General features: G+C 47.5%; 1 protein-coding gene across 1 annotated transcript in view; it reads right to left on the bottom strand.

The window, feature by feature from the left end:
• Nucleotides 1–14766, bottom strand: part of uba7 (ubiquitin like modifier activating enzyme 7) — a 231125-nt gene that overhangs the window by 199500 nt on the left and 16859 nt on the right. Inside the window, exons 6-10 of the mRNA XM_033037366.1 lie at nt 14530–14636; nt 11942–12032; nt 6484–6616; nt 2904–3001; nt 1894–2037 (exon numbers count right to left, since the gene is read on the bottom strand). Of these exons, the coding sequence (XP_032893257.1) occupies nt 1894–2037; nt 2904–3001; nt 6484–6616; nt 11942–12032; nt 14530–14636 (573 nt within the window). The remainder of the gene's footprint in view (nt 1–1893; nt 2038–2903; nt 3002–6483; nt 6617–11941; nt 12033–14529; nt 14637–14766) is intronic.

The following is a 14766-nucleotide window of genomic DNA, read 5'->3' on the forward strand; positions in this document are numbered from 1 at the left end:
ACAACTTACAGAAGCCAACTAACCTACAAACCTGCATGTCTTTGAAGTGTGGGAGGAAACGAGAGCACCAGGAGAAACCAGAGCACCACGCGATCACGGGGGGAATGAAAAAACCGTACAGACAGCATCTGTAGTCAGGACCGAACCCAGCTCTCTGGTGCTGCACCACTGTGCCATCTGGTTGCCAACTTTTGACCTTTTTGCATTTTTCAATGAAGGTCATACGCCTGCATTCTCCTAACCTTGCAGCATATCAAAGTGCTCGTCACCCAACAGCATCTGCACTTCCAGATCTTCCAACAACACAAGAAGGGGCCGCTTTGACCAATGGAGTTAATGCCAGTTCATGGAGCAGTAACATTGCCCCACTAACTTCCCCTGTGATCCGTCCTCTCCATCGTTCCAGTCATTAGCCCCAGGTACGGCCACTCACATCCACACCAAGCAGAATTTAAGTGGGCAACTAGCCAACCTACATACACATCTATCCATGTCCCCCAAATATGCTTCCTGACCCGCTGGGTTCAGGGACAGTTTCTTTCCAGCTGTTATCAGGCAAATTAACCATTTTATCACCATGTATCAGAGAGTGGTCCTGACCTGCCATCTACCTCATTGGAGACCCTTTAATTAGACTTTACCTTGCACTAAATGTTATTCCCTTTATCATGTATTTGTACACTGTTTGATTGTAATCATGCATAGTCTTTCCGCTAATTGGATAGCACACCACAAAAACTTGTGACAATAAACTAGAGTTACTCCAGCACTTTGCGTTTAATGCAACGTTCCAGCATCTGCAGTTCCTTGTGACTGCTTGCTATCTGTGCTGAACCTATCCCATTGATCACTATCCCTGCTGCACTCTGTTTTTGATGCAACTGAGCAGAGGATCCGGATGCACTTCACATCTGGCCCCTCAGTCTTAGGCCAGTCATAGCTGGGACACCCATGTTTAAAACAGCGTTACTGAGTTTCCCCATAAAGGAAAATCAGCCCATGCGGCTTGTTTATTTCAGCTTTATTTGAGTTATTATTAATGGTTTTACTGATTGGTTAGTTTAGTGATGCAGCACGGAAACAGGCCCTTCAGCCCACCGAGTCTGCACCGACCAGCGATCCACGCGCATTAACACTATCCTACATACACTAGGGACAATTGTATATTCTGCTTTTAGTTTAGTTTAAGTAGACACAAAATTGTGGAGTAACTCAGTGGGACAGGCAGCAACTCTGGAGGGAAGGAATGGGTAACATTTCGGGTTGAGACCCTTCGTCCGACTTAGTTTAGTTTAGTTTACAGATACAGCATGGAAACAGAGCATTAGTCCCACTGAGTCCACAACGACCGGCGAACCCCATACACTACTTCTATCCTCCACACCAGGGGCAATTTATAAAAGCCAATTAACTTACAAATCTGCAAATCTTTGGAATGTGGGAGGAAACCGGAGCACCCGGAGAAAACCCACGAGGTCACAGGGAGAACGTGAAAACTCTGTACAGACAGCACCCGTAGTCTGGATCAAACCTGGGTCTCTGACGCTGTGAAGCAGCAACTCTACCGCTATGCCACAGATAAAAGATCTTTTATGCAAATGACAGTGCAGAATTACACTTTAATTATTTGTTTGTCTTTCAGACATGTTCAAGTTGAAAAAGGTTTGACAGCCAAGGCCGTTGTGGGACTGCGGGGATTCAGAGTGTGCCTGTTCCGGCCTAATCCAGTCATTAAAAATACTAATATTTAATTTAATTTAAATTTGGACGGCACACTTGCGAGTTGGGTGCAGGGATGATCGATGGTCGGCGTGGACTCGTTGGGCCGGAGAGCCTGAATCTTTCAGTCAATTCTATCGATCGACTCTGCCCACAGGTAGTGGGAACACTCACCTTCCCCCAGGGTTTGGGGAAGCGGCTGAAGTCTTGGACAAACCGGTGCAGAGCCTGGAATGCAATGTGTAGCGTCCCCTGTCTGTCCATCTTGCCGAAGTCAGTGTTGTAGCTTGGAGTCTGCAACGCCTCGCCCAGGCTTTTCTGCAACGCAGGAGGTGACAGTCAGCAAAACATTGGCTGGACCCAGCAGCGGGGATTTAAGTTTAGAGATACAGCGTGGAAAACGTCTGCGGGGACCAGCGATCACCCCGTACACTAGAACTATCCTACACACTAGGGACAATTTACAGTTTTTACCGAAGCCAATTAACCTGCAAAACTGTACCTCTTTGGAGTGTGGGAGGAAACCGGAGCACCTGGAGAAAACCCACGTGGTCAGGGGAAGAACGTACAAACTCCATACAGACAGCACCCATATTCAGGATCGAACCTGGGTCACCCATAAGCCACACTAAGGCAAGGATGTGACTGCATGGAGAGCAGTGTCGAGGAGACACACCACCACGATCTAGAGCAGACTGACCCTTCTGCCTGGCACGCTCTCACAATTATGGAAAATGCCTGGAGTGCAAAGCTGCTCTCTACGGCTAGAAACTGGCTTTTAGACGGCACAGTGACACAGCTGGTAGAGCCGCTGCCTCACAACGCCAAGTTCGGTCCTGACCTCGGATGCTGTCTGTGTGGAGTTTGCACGTTCTCGGTTCCCGTTCCCTTCAGGCACCATAATTGTCCTTCCATCAGCTAGGGTACTGTGCAATTCACCCTAAGCTCATTGCAGACATTGGACTTTGTATCTGGAACTGATGTGCTACAATGCTGAGAACTATATTCTGCACTCTGTATCTTCCCCTTTGCTCTAGCTATTGTACCTGAGTTTGGCTTGACTGTATTTATGTATAGTATTATCTGATTAGGTTGGATAGCGTGCAAATCAATGCATTTCGCTGTACCTCGGAACTCGTGGCAATAATAAACCTACTGCTAAACGTAGCCGGGTCCAAACTTACGTAGGATTTACGTTGCGGCACCTTTATTTCCCTCGCAACGCCACCCTTCTCGTAATCACCAAAGTCACTCGTATCACAGATGTTGAAAGAAAAACAACCTGAAACACAAGCAACAACCTCTGTGAATCAACAAACTTCACAGGTGAGACCGCAACAAGACGGGAGAGAAGAATTTTGAAAAACGCAAGAGTGAACGAGATGTTGATGAAACCACATCCTCCACTGTCAAGGGTGAGGCCAAACGCAAATTGGAGGAACAGCACCTCATACTGCGCTTGTACAGCTTCCAACCCAGTGGCCTGAGCCTCGCGTTTTGACGGAGCTCGTGCCCAACGGCCCCTGGGTCTGCGGAGCCTATGGCTAGTGCCTGGGTTGGTGCCATCCGGAGAGGACCCGGCAGCGTTCGTGGAGAGGTCGGCGCGGCGGACGAGGATGGACTCGTGAAGTGAGGACGCCACTGCCAAGGGAAGGAACAAAGGACCCAGCGTGAGGGGACCGGCGTGGGGGAGGGGGAAGAGCATGGGAACCCAGCGGGGAATTGCCATGAGGGTGGGGGGGGGGGGATAAAAAATGGGGGAACTGGTGTGGGGGGAGGGGGGGGAATTTGTAACTTTGTAAACGCAAAATGCAACTATTTGCATAAGCTCGCAAAGAATTTCAATGTGACTTGTCACGTGACAATAAGTATTCAATTCAATATGAATATTGATTTCCCTCAGTTTAAGTAACCCTTGCATTCCCACACTCTCTGTCCCTCCCCCACCCAGTTCATTCTGCCGAGTTTCACTCCCATCCTGCTGAGTTTCACTGTTTATCACCACTCGTTATCACCTTCTCCGCAGCCAACAATGGACCATTGTGGGCTCCACCCTTCCTTGATCATCGTTCCTGGCTTTGATTCATACCTTTCATTCATATTTCTATGTAAATTTTCGGATCTTTAGTTTCCACCAACACGCTACCCGAAACGTTACCTATTCCTTTTCTCCAGAGATGCTGCTTGACCCCCCCCCCCCCCCCCGAGTTCTCTTTATCAAATTTGGTTCATTGGACAACACTAAATCCAGAATTGCCTTTTCTCTGGCGGGCTCCATTACAAGCTACTCTAAGTATCCATCTCGGAGGCACTTTACAAACTCTCTTTCTTGGGGACCCAAGAAAGTGTTTTCCAATTTAGTGTTGTTCAATGAACCAAATTTGAGCAGAGAACTCGAGGCAAAGGAACTGCTTGGAGGTAGTGATCATAATATGATAAGTTTTAATCTGCAATTTGAGAAGGAGAAGGTTAAATCGGAAGTGTCAGAGATGCAGTTGAACAAAGGGGACTATGAAGGCATGAGAGAGGAGCTGGCCAAGGTAGACTGGAAAGGGATACTAGCAGGAATGACGGTGGAACTGCAATGGCAGGAATTTCTGGGCATAATCCGGAAGACACAGGATCATTTCATTCCAAAAAGGAAGAAAGATTCTAAGGGGAGTAGGAGGCAACCATGGCTGACAAGAGAAGTTAGCGATAGAATAAAACTAAAAGAAAAGATGTATAACACAGCAAAGAGTAGCCGGAAGCCAGAGGATTGGGAAACTTTCATAGGACAACAGAAGGAAACAAAACGGGCAGAAAAGATGAAGTACGAGGGGAAGCTGGCCAGGAATGTAAAGAAGGACAGTAAAAGCTTCTTTAGATATGCTAAGGGAAAAAGAATAGCAAAGTCAAATGTGGGTCCCTTGAAGGCAGACATGGGTGAAATTATTATGGGGAACAAGGAAATGGCAGAAGAGTTGAACAGGTATTTCGGATCTATCTTCACTAAGGAAGACACAAACAATCTCCCACAAGTACTGGAGGACAGAGGATCTAAGGGGGTAGAGGAACTGAAATAAATTTTCATAAGGTGAGAAATAGTATTGGGTAGGCTAATGGGACTGAAGGATGATAAATCCCCTGGGCCTGATGGACTGCATCCCAGGGTCCTCAGGGAGGTGGCTCTAGAAATAGTGGATGCATTGGTGATCATTTTCCAATGTTCAATAGATTCAGGATCAGTTCCTGTGGATTGAAGGATAGCTAATGTTATCCCACTTTTCAAGAAAGGAGCGAGAGACAAAACGAGGAATTACAAACCAGTTAGCCTGACTACTGTGGTGGGAAAGATGCTGGAATCAATTAATAAAGCGGTAATAATGGGGCATTTGGATAGCAGTAAAAGGATTAGTCCAAGTCAGCATTGATTTATGAAAGGAAAATCATGCTTGACTAATCTTCTGGAATTTTTTGAGGATGTGACACGTAAAATGGATGAAGGGGAGGCAGTGGATGTAGTGTATCTAGACTTTCAGAAAGCCTTTGATAAGGTCCCGCACAGGAGACTGGTGACTAAAATTAGAGCACATAGTATTAGGGGTAGGGTGTTGACATGGATAGAAAATTGGTTGGCAGACAGGAAGCAAAGAGTAGGAGTGAACGGGTCCTTATCAGAATGGCAGGCAGTGGCGAGTGGAGTGCCGCAAGGCTCGGTGTTGGGGCCGCAACTGTTTACCATATATATTAATGATTTGGAAGAGGAAATTAGGAGCAACACTAGCAAGTTTGCGGATGACACAAAGCTGGGTGGCAGTGTGAACTGTGAAGAGGTTGCGGGGTGACCTGGACAGGTTGAGTGAGTGGGCAGATGCATGGCAGGTGCAGTATAATATAGATAAATGTGAGGTTATCCACTTAGGTGGCAAAAGCGAGGGGGCAGATTATTATCTCAATGGGGTTAGGTTAGGTAAGGGGGAGGTGCAGCGAGACCTGGGTGTCCTTGTACACCGGTCACTGAAAGTTGGCGTGCAGGTACAGCAGGCAGTGACGAAAACTAATGGAATGTTGGTCTTCATAACAAGAGGATTTCAATATAGGAGTAGAGAGGTTCTTCTGCAGTTGTATAAGGGTCTGGTGAGACCACATCTGGAGTATTGCGTACAATTTTTGTCTCCTAATTTGAGGAAGGACATCCTTGTGATTGTGGCAGTGCAGCATAGGTTCACAAGATTGATCCCTGGGATGGCGGGACTGTCATATGAGGAAAGATTGAAAAGACTAGGCTTGTGTTCACTGGAGTTTAGAAGGATGAGGGGGATTCCTACAGACACATATAAAATTATAAAAGGACTGGACAAGCTAGATGCAGGAAAAATGTTCCCAGTGTTGGGCAAGTCCAGAACCAGGGGCCACAATCTTAGAATAAAGGGGAGGCCATTTAAAACTGAGGTGAGAAAAACCTTTTTCACCCAGAGAGTTGTGAATTTGTGGAATTCCCTGCCACAGAGGGCAGTGGAAGCCAAATCACTGGATGGATTTAAGAGGGAGTTAGATCGAGCTCTAGGGGTTAGTGGAATTAGGGGATATGGGTAGAAGGCAGGCACTGGTTATTGATTGGGGACGATCAGCCATGATCACAATGAATGGCGGTGCTGGCTCGAAGGGTCGAATGGCCTCCTCCTGCACCTATTTTCTATGTTTCTAAGATACCACGGTGGGGTGTCACTGCCATCTGCTGGAACTTGGACGATCTGCACCCTCTGCCGAGCAGCTGCTCACCAGTGCCCACGATTTCAACGGGAATGCATTCGTTCAGCTCCGTCATGCCCTGAACCTCCGAGAAGGTCACAAAATCCCCCTTCTGAAATCCATGATACGTCGTGTCTGAACAAATCACCTGTCCTGGGTTCTCCTGGGTACACAGAAAAAGAAGGTTAGCAGGGTTTTAATTAAAACAAGTTACATTTATAATGCAAGTCTTCCAATAAACCAAGTCTTCCTCCGTCCTCTCATCTATAATGTCTATCTTCGGTTGAAACAAGCACCTGCAGTTCCGTCGTACACCTCTCATCTTCCACCCCTCCCAACTCCTGCTCCCACCATTTTTCTTCCTCCCCCCCTCCCACATTTTCCCTTCTGTTGATCTTCATAGAGCACACAACACAGGAACAAGCCCTTTGGCCCACAATGTGATGAACACAATGCCAAATGAAACTAATCTCCTCTGCCTGCATGTTTAGTTTAGTTTAGTTTAGTTTAGAAATACAGAGAGGAAACAGGCCTTTTGGGCCATCGAGTCCACACAAACCACGATCACCCGTTCACTAGTTCTACCGTACAAACTTGGTGCAATTTACAAGGCCAATCAACCTACAAACATCCATGTATTTGAAATGTTGGAGGAAACCAGAGATAGTAAGATAGCAGTATTAAAATTCAAGTTAAATCAAATTATCTCCGCAAGAGTTATCAGGCTATTTCAAATGACTAAACAGAAACATTTTGAATTCGGCGACAAACCGCATAAACTTCTGGCACGTCAGTTGAGAAAAATGGAAAAAGATCATACTATTCAAAAAATTAGATCAGATAAAGGTGAATTGTTTACACTCCCTAAGGTATTAACGAAAGATTTGTACAATTCTATCAAAATTTATACACATCTAAAACTTCAGTAGAAACGATAAAAATTAAAAACTTCCTCGACAATTGTAATCTTCCGTCACTTAGCGTGGCGGAACGTGAAGAATTAGGAGCGCAGATCACAATAAAAGAAATTGAAGAGACTATTAATTCATTGAAGAATGGTAAAGCGCCAGGCCCAGACGGGTTTAGTAATGAATTTTATTAAAACATTTGTGATTTAATCTCCCCGCGTTTACAAGCCCTTTATACATTTGCATTTAAAGAGACGCTACCACAAACTTTAGCTGAATCAACTATTACACTGATACCTAAAATAGATAAAGATCTCGAAGAGCCGGGATCATATAGAGCAATTGCTCTGCTAAATACAGATCAGAAAATATTAGCTAAAACCCTGGCAAGAAGACCAAATCTATCCCTCATTGCTGGCAGCTGATGGGAAACGGCTGTAAAGTGGGAGGCAACTTTAAAAGGACTGCGCCACTGGGGGGGGGGGGGGGGGGGGGGGGGGGGGGGAAAGAGTTCCTTTCACAGTGTGTGGGGAGTCTGCGGGAAGGGCAGGAGTGTTGAGAAGGAGGAGGTCGGGGATCATGTCAGCAACCAGAGCGGGTAGTGGGCGATGGATAACAGGACAGCGGGCGGTGGAGCTTACTCCCGTGTCAGCACGAGTAACCTCAATTGGTCCCTTGTTCGCGCTGACACCGCCCGCTGTCCTGCTATCGATCGCCCGCTGACCCGCTCCGCTCCGCTCAATGATCTTTGCTCTTGAGCTGGTCCCTTCAGTGTCCGGTCAACATTGAAAGACACGGACCCAGCAGTGAATACCATGCAGTGTCACCCAGTGCAGCAATTGAGGCTATGTCCTGCTCCCGGCGGCAGTCGGAATATAATGATTTGCGGTAAGCGGCTGACAAGTGCGAGGCCAGCGACCGGCAGGTGAGAGATGCTCAGACGGAGAGCACTGCCAGAGGTGAGCAGGCCGGCAGAAAGCGCTGACATCCCGGCGGCCACTCGCAGGTACTTCCCTGCCTGGGCACAATGCGGTGGCTCCGTGCCCGGAGCGGTGAGTGAGTTACTGGCATAATCCCCGACCCCCTCCTTCTCAACGCTCCTGCCCTCCCCGCAACTTTCACCCTGGCCAGATTCTCCACACCCTGTGAAAGGAACTCTCCTCCCAATTGGTCCCTTGAACTAGTATTGTTATTCAATAAGATCACTTGTCCCGGTGTACTCCTGTTATTCCAACCATATCTCCACCTGCCATCACCCTCCGCCCCCAACCCATTCAGTCATTCAGAATGAAGGAGACTTGGAAGCCTTGGGCTAATTGATTTGTTACTTTCTTTATTTTTATTTTTTATTTTTTGAGCGTGAAAAATCCCGCCAGCCTTCTTTCAAAATTTAGCAACTCAAAATGAGGGTGAGTCCTCATTGCCGGGAAATACGGTACTTTATTAAGCGATATGGCTTTTAAATACTTTATAAAAGTCGACTGACAGCTTATGGAGAGGAAAACAATCTGCGATTGGACAAGGGCGCCAGATCCGGATTAACCAGGTTACCCTGATGAACCACCTCCCCTAGAACCAAGTTCCCCAAGACAACATTGGAGAGGGAATAAAGTATTGGGACTAGACCAATGTTATACTTGCGGTGGATTATGTCACTGGAGTAGGGAGTGCCCGACACAAAAACTACAAAGGGAACAGAGAGAGCAGAGAGGGAACTGGCAAATAAATCAGAGGCAGAGAAGATAAACACCCTTCTCTCAAACTAATCCATTCTCACCATCCTGATCAGCAAGTCTGTCCAAATTTAAGGGACAAGTTTGCCAGCACCCTATCCCTGGGCTAATGGAAGTAGTGTACCAAGACAAAACAGTAACTACAGTCGTAGTAACCACTGAAAATTTTGCAAGGAAAGAATCACTGGGAAATACCCCAAAACGATGGAAAAATAACAGCCAATCCCATGTTTCCCTGGAAGCAGATTTTAAAGTCAGCAAAGTGGTAAAATTGGATGCAAACAAGACCACCAGGGGGCGCCGGGGAGATGGCAGCCCTGCCGGCAGTCTGTTCGTTTTTTCATCTTTTTGTTATTTTTAGCGTTTGTTAAAAGTTTGTTTTAATGTACTTCGGTTTGTTTTATGTAGGGGGAGGGGGGAGGGGATCGGGGGAAACTTTTTTTCAAGTTCCTACCTTCCCGGAGATGTGATCAATTTTTGGATCACATTCTCCGGGCTCTGCGGCCTAACATCGCTGGAGCTGGAGGCCTCCTTGGACTGTCGTGAGCCCCACCATCAAGGGCTCGCAGTCTCGGGAGAGGCTAGTCGGGAGCTCCAACACCGCAGAAGGTTCGACCAGCCCCGACGCGAGGTTCGATCCGGCGCGGGGGAGCTGACAACCCCCCGATGCAGGAGCTTAACACCTCGACATGGAGGGCCCGAACGCCGCCGGCTACAGGAGTCAAGACCGTCCCATCAACGGAGGGCTCGAGGCCCCTGACCGAGGAAGAAAAAAAGGAAGGACAAAGTTTATTTTGCCTTCCATCACAGTGAGGAGTGTGTAGGAGTCACTGTGGTGGATGTTCATGTTAAAATGTGTTTTTGAGTCTGTTGCTTTTAATTGTATGACTGACCTAGCCAGTGAAATTCCTTGTATGTTGCAAAACATACTTGGCGAATAAAATCTGATTCTGATTGCTTTAACTGTGGTCAGCAAGGCCATTGGAGCAGGGAATGCCCATCGCAAAGACAAAAAAGAAGGGACTATAACAAGAGCAAAGGGGAGGCTACAGAGAAACTAAGAGGGGAGACAAAATAACTGCTCCTAAGATGACCCGTTAAAAATTGGAATGTGAATATTTTGGCACTGGTAACAGGACAACAAAGTGTTAAAAAACCGTTAAAACCGTTACGTGAAAAAACCCCAAGACATATGGAAACGAGCTTCAGAGGATGCTTCACACATCACGAGGAAGGTGAATTTTCCAGCAAGTGGGAAAGACTTGGGAGCAATGGCAAAGAAAGCAATTGATCTGGAAGATCCAAATATATATGAAGAACAAAACTTGTTTAACCAATATAGTGTTAAGTGTGATCAGACCCCAAGGACAATTGTTGCACAGCTACGCCAGCATGTGGGGAGTGAGGTATGTGGACCCTCAAGTGTGGGCAGAAGACTCAACTCAGACAGGGACACACACACACACACACACACACGATTACAGAGTACAGGTGCACAACCTTTTATCCGGAGTTCCGGAAACCGAAAAACTCCGAAAACCGGCCATTTTTTCCAGGATGTCATCTGCACACCAAAGCAAAGATCCTATAGCGGAGCTGCTATAGGATCTTTGCACCAAAGCTCGCGTTTGGCGCCAAACTTGACCCGAAACGACCCACGGTCAACCCAGGTCTGTACCAAAGATCTTATAGCGGAGCTTCGCTATAAGATCTTTGGTCTGTACTACTGTAGCGGCTGCCTCCTCCCCAGAGACCGGGGAGACACTTAAACATCTGTAAATCATTGCTTAAATGTTAGTCAGTTAGTTTGGAGGGCTTTTATGTGAAGGGGGGGGGGGGGGGTGAAGGGGGAAACTTTAATTCTTAGTCCCCTACCTGGTCGGAGGCAGGGAGCAGGCAATGCCTTACCGGGTCGCCGTGCAGTAAGCTCCGGAGCGCTGTGGCCGCCAACTCCCAGCTGGGGCTGCGGGCGTCCGGCCGCGGGCGGCGCCGGTTGTAGTTCCGACACCGGCAACTCTACCCCTGGCTGCGCGGTGCTCCAAATCCAGCGCGGCCCGCGGCCGGACGCCCGCAGCCCCAGCTCCGCGATGTTGTGTGTCGGTGGCCACAGCGCTCCGGAGCTTACTGCACGGCGACCCGGTAAGGCATTGCCCGCTCCCCGCTGGTATCCCAGCGCTGCGACGCCGCCGACTCCCAACATTCGCGGAGCTGGGGCTGCGGGCGTCCGGCCGTGGGCCGCGCTGGATTTGGAGCGCCGCGCAGCCAGGGGTAGAGTTTGCCGGGGTCGGCGCTCCAACCGGCGCCGCCCGCGGCCGGACGCCCGCAGCCCCAGCTCCGCGATGTTTTGAGTCGGTGGCCACAGCGCTCCGGAGCTTACTGCACGGCGACCCGGTAAGGCATTACCCGCTCCCCGCCTCTCCGACCAGGTAGGGGACTAAGAATTAAAGTTTCCCCCTTCACATAAAATCCCTCCAAAATAACTGACTAACATTTAAGCAATGATTTACAATGATTCCCCGGTCTCCGGGGAGGAGGCAGCCGATCCAGACTTTTCAAGCCGCCTGCGCTACCTACCTAATCTACGCTAAAAATCTTCCATTCGGAAATCCGAAAAATTCCGAAATCCGACAAGTGTCTGGTCCCAAGGCTTTCGGATAAAAGGTTGTGCACCTGTACTATGTTTGCATATCTGTTGTGCTGCTGCACATTAGAATTTCATTGTTCCATTTCGGACAAATGACAATAAAACACTCTTGACAATTCTCCCGACAAGCTGGTGAACTCAATGCGGGAGGGGGATGGAGACGGTGGAGGGGCTGAATGCGGACGTGAGTGGAGAGGGCTTACCTTGGTGATGCAGGATATATTGGCACGTATGGATTCCTCGCCATTCTCATCCTTCACCTCAAAGTCTTCCCCAAAGTCACAGAACAGCTGACTGTTTAAATGAACCAGACATAAATTGTTGGCGGAGCGGTGAGACAGGAGGTGACCCACAAACACAGAATCAATACCACCCACTGCCTCAACGCTTATCGGAAAACCCCTCTCTCCAGTTATTGGAACAGAACGCTGCCCGAGGGGACGACTGTATTCCTGAGGCACAAAGAACTGCAGGTGCTGGTTTACAAAAAAAGGCACAAAGTGTTGGAGTAACTCAGCAGGTCAGGCGGCATCTCTGGAGAACATGGATGAGTCTAAAGATGGGTCCCAACCCAAAACATCACAGTGTCATACAATGCGGAAACATGCCCTTCTGCCCCACCTGCCCACACCAACCAACATGCCCCAACTATACCTGCTCACGTTTGGCCAATATCCTTCTAAATTTATCATATCCATGTACCTGCCCAAATGTTTTTATAAATGTTATGATGGTACCTGGCTCAATTACCTCTTGTGACAGTTTGTTCCACATACCTACTACCCTTTGGGTTAAAAGCTGCTCCTTAGGTTCCTATTAAATCTTTCCCACCTCACCTCAAACCTATGTCCTCCAATTCTTGATTCCCCTACTCGGAGTAAAAGACTGCGCATTTACCCAATCTATTCCTCTCATGATCGTATACCTATCCATGTTCTCCAGAGTTGCTGCCTAGCTGTTGAGTTACTCCAAACACTATGTGATTTGATTCCTGAGCTTAGAAGTGTACCACCTCAACTGGGTGGCCAGGTCTGTGCTGAACTACAATGAATTTGAATCAGGTTTCTGCTCTCCTCACTTAATATAAAGCATTATCTTAAACTCTAGCAATCTCCCAGATGGTCAGGTGTTCAGTGTTTAGAGATACAGTGCAGAAACAGGCCCATCGGCCCATTGAGTGCTCTCCGACCAGCAATCACTCTGTGCAGTAGCACTATCCTACACATCAGGGACAATTTTACTGATGCCTGATGTAGCCTGATGAAGCTAGTGCTGTAAAGTACCCACCCTGCTATCAAACCCTCAAGCAGACAGAGAAAATCTACCTTAGTTTGGTTAATGTCATATATCTATACAGCAAGGAAACGCCTTTTTGCCCAACTTGCCCATAAATTGCCTTCCTGAGCTAGTCTCATTTGCCTGCATTTGGCCCCTCATCCCCTAAACCTTTCCTAGCCACCTTCCTGTACAAATATATTTTCAATGTCAAGCCTCTATCATTCAACATTCAAGCGGTAGAATTGCAGAGCCAGAGACCCGGGTTCCATCCCGACTCGGCGCGCTCTTTTAGAGAGGAGACGAGGAGGAACTTCTTTTGTCAGAGGGTAGTTAATCTGTGAAATATTGCCAAGTCAGTGGATATTTTTAAGGCAGAAATAGACAAGTTCTTGATTGGACAGGGTGTCAAGGGTTATGGGGAGAAAGCAGGCAAATGGGATTATCAGGCAGAGATCAGCCATGATTGAATGGCAGAGTTGACTCCATGTGCCGACTGGCCAATTTCCACTCCTCGAACTTGTGAAGTGACTACGGGTGCTGTCTGTACGAAGTTTGTATGTTCTCCCTGTGACTATGTGGGTTTTCTCCGGGTGCCCAGGTTTACTCCCATACTCCAAAGACATGCAGGTTTGTAGGTTAATTAGCTTGTGTAAATTATCCCTGTAATGTATAGGATAAAACTAGTGCACTGGTGATAGCTGATTGGCACCAACTCCATGGGCCAAAGAGCCTGCTTTCACACAATATCTCTAAAAGTAAAAACTTCCTCCGTCTGCTCGTTCCAGATACACACCACCCACTTTGCAAAAAACATTGCCCCCTCAGATCCTCTCTAAATCTTTCCCCTCTTACTTCAAACCTATGTCCTCTGGTTTTGGACTCCCACATTCTAAGAAAAAGATGGTAACAATCTACCTTATTTACATACCTCATGATTTTATAAACCTCTATATGGTCACCTCCCAGCCTCCTAGGCTTAAGGGGAAAAAAATACCCCAGCCTATCCAGCCTCTCTTTACACCATAAGACATAGAAGCAGAAGTAGGCCATTTGGCCCATCAAATCAATGTTAGATTTGAAATGTTGGTTTCTGTCTATAACCCTCATACATTGAGTGGTGCTTATTCTTTATTCGTGGATTGGATTCTGGTCGCCCCGGTTACAGAAAGGAATTGTAGGCTCTGTAAAGGGTGCAGCGATTTACCAGATTGATGCCTGGATTAGGGGGTATTAGTTATTGAAAGAAGTTGGACAGATTTTTTTCTCTGGAATACCAGAGGTTGTGGGGAGACCTGATAGAAGTATATGTTCAGAAGTTAATAGGAGGGGAATTGGGCCATTTGGCCCATCGAGCCTGCTCCACCATTCATTCATGGCGGGTATACTTTATCCCATTCAACCCCATTCTTCTGCTTTTTCCCCCTGACCTTTGACATTAACTCAAACCTTCCAGATTCGGTAATACTCTTGTGAAAATTCCTTGCACAGCCCTGTGACGGGAAAGAATTCTTACCCAAATAGTCCTTTTGTATCTGCAATAATGAACTTGATGTCGTTCTGGTGGCAAATGGTCCCGACATCCAACTGCTCCTCCAGCAAGGAATTGGTCAGCACCACCACCTGAGAGGAAAACCATCCACAATTAACACAAGTGGAATCAACTCTGTAATAATTCACCAAGTTGGTGCAGCAGGTATGTTGCCCAGTCAGTGAGGGACTCCCAAGATCAGTTATATCAGAGTCACACATC

This window comes from Amblyraja radiata, chromosome 18 (assembly GCF_010909765.2).
Source record: "Amblyraja radiata isolate CabotCenter1 chromosome 18, sAmbRad1.1.pri, whole genome shotgun sequence".
NCBI lineage: Eukaryota > Metazoa > Chordata > Chondrichthyes > Rajiformes > Rajidae > Amblyraja > Amblyraja radiata.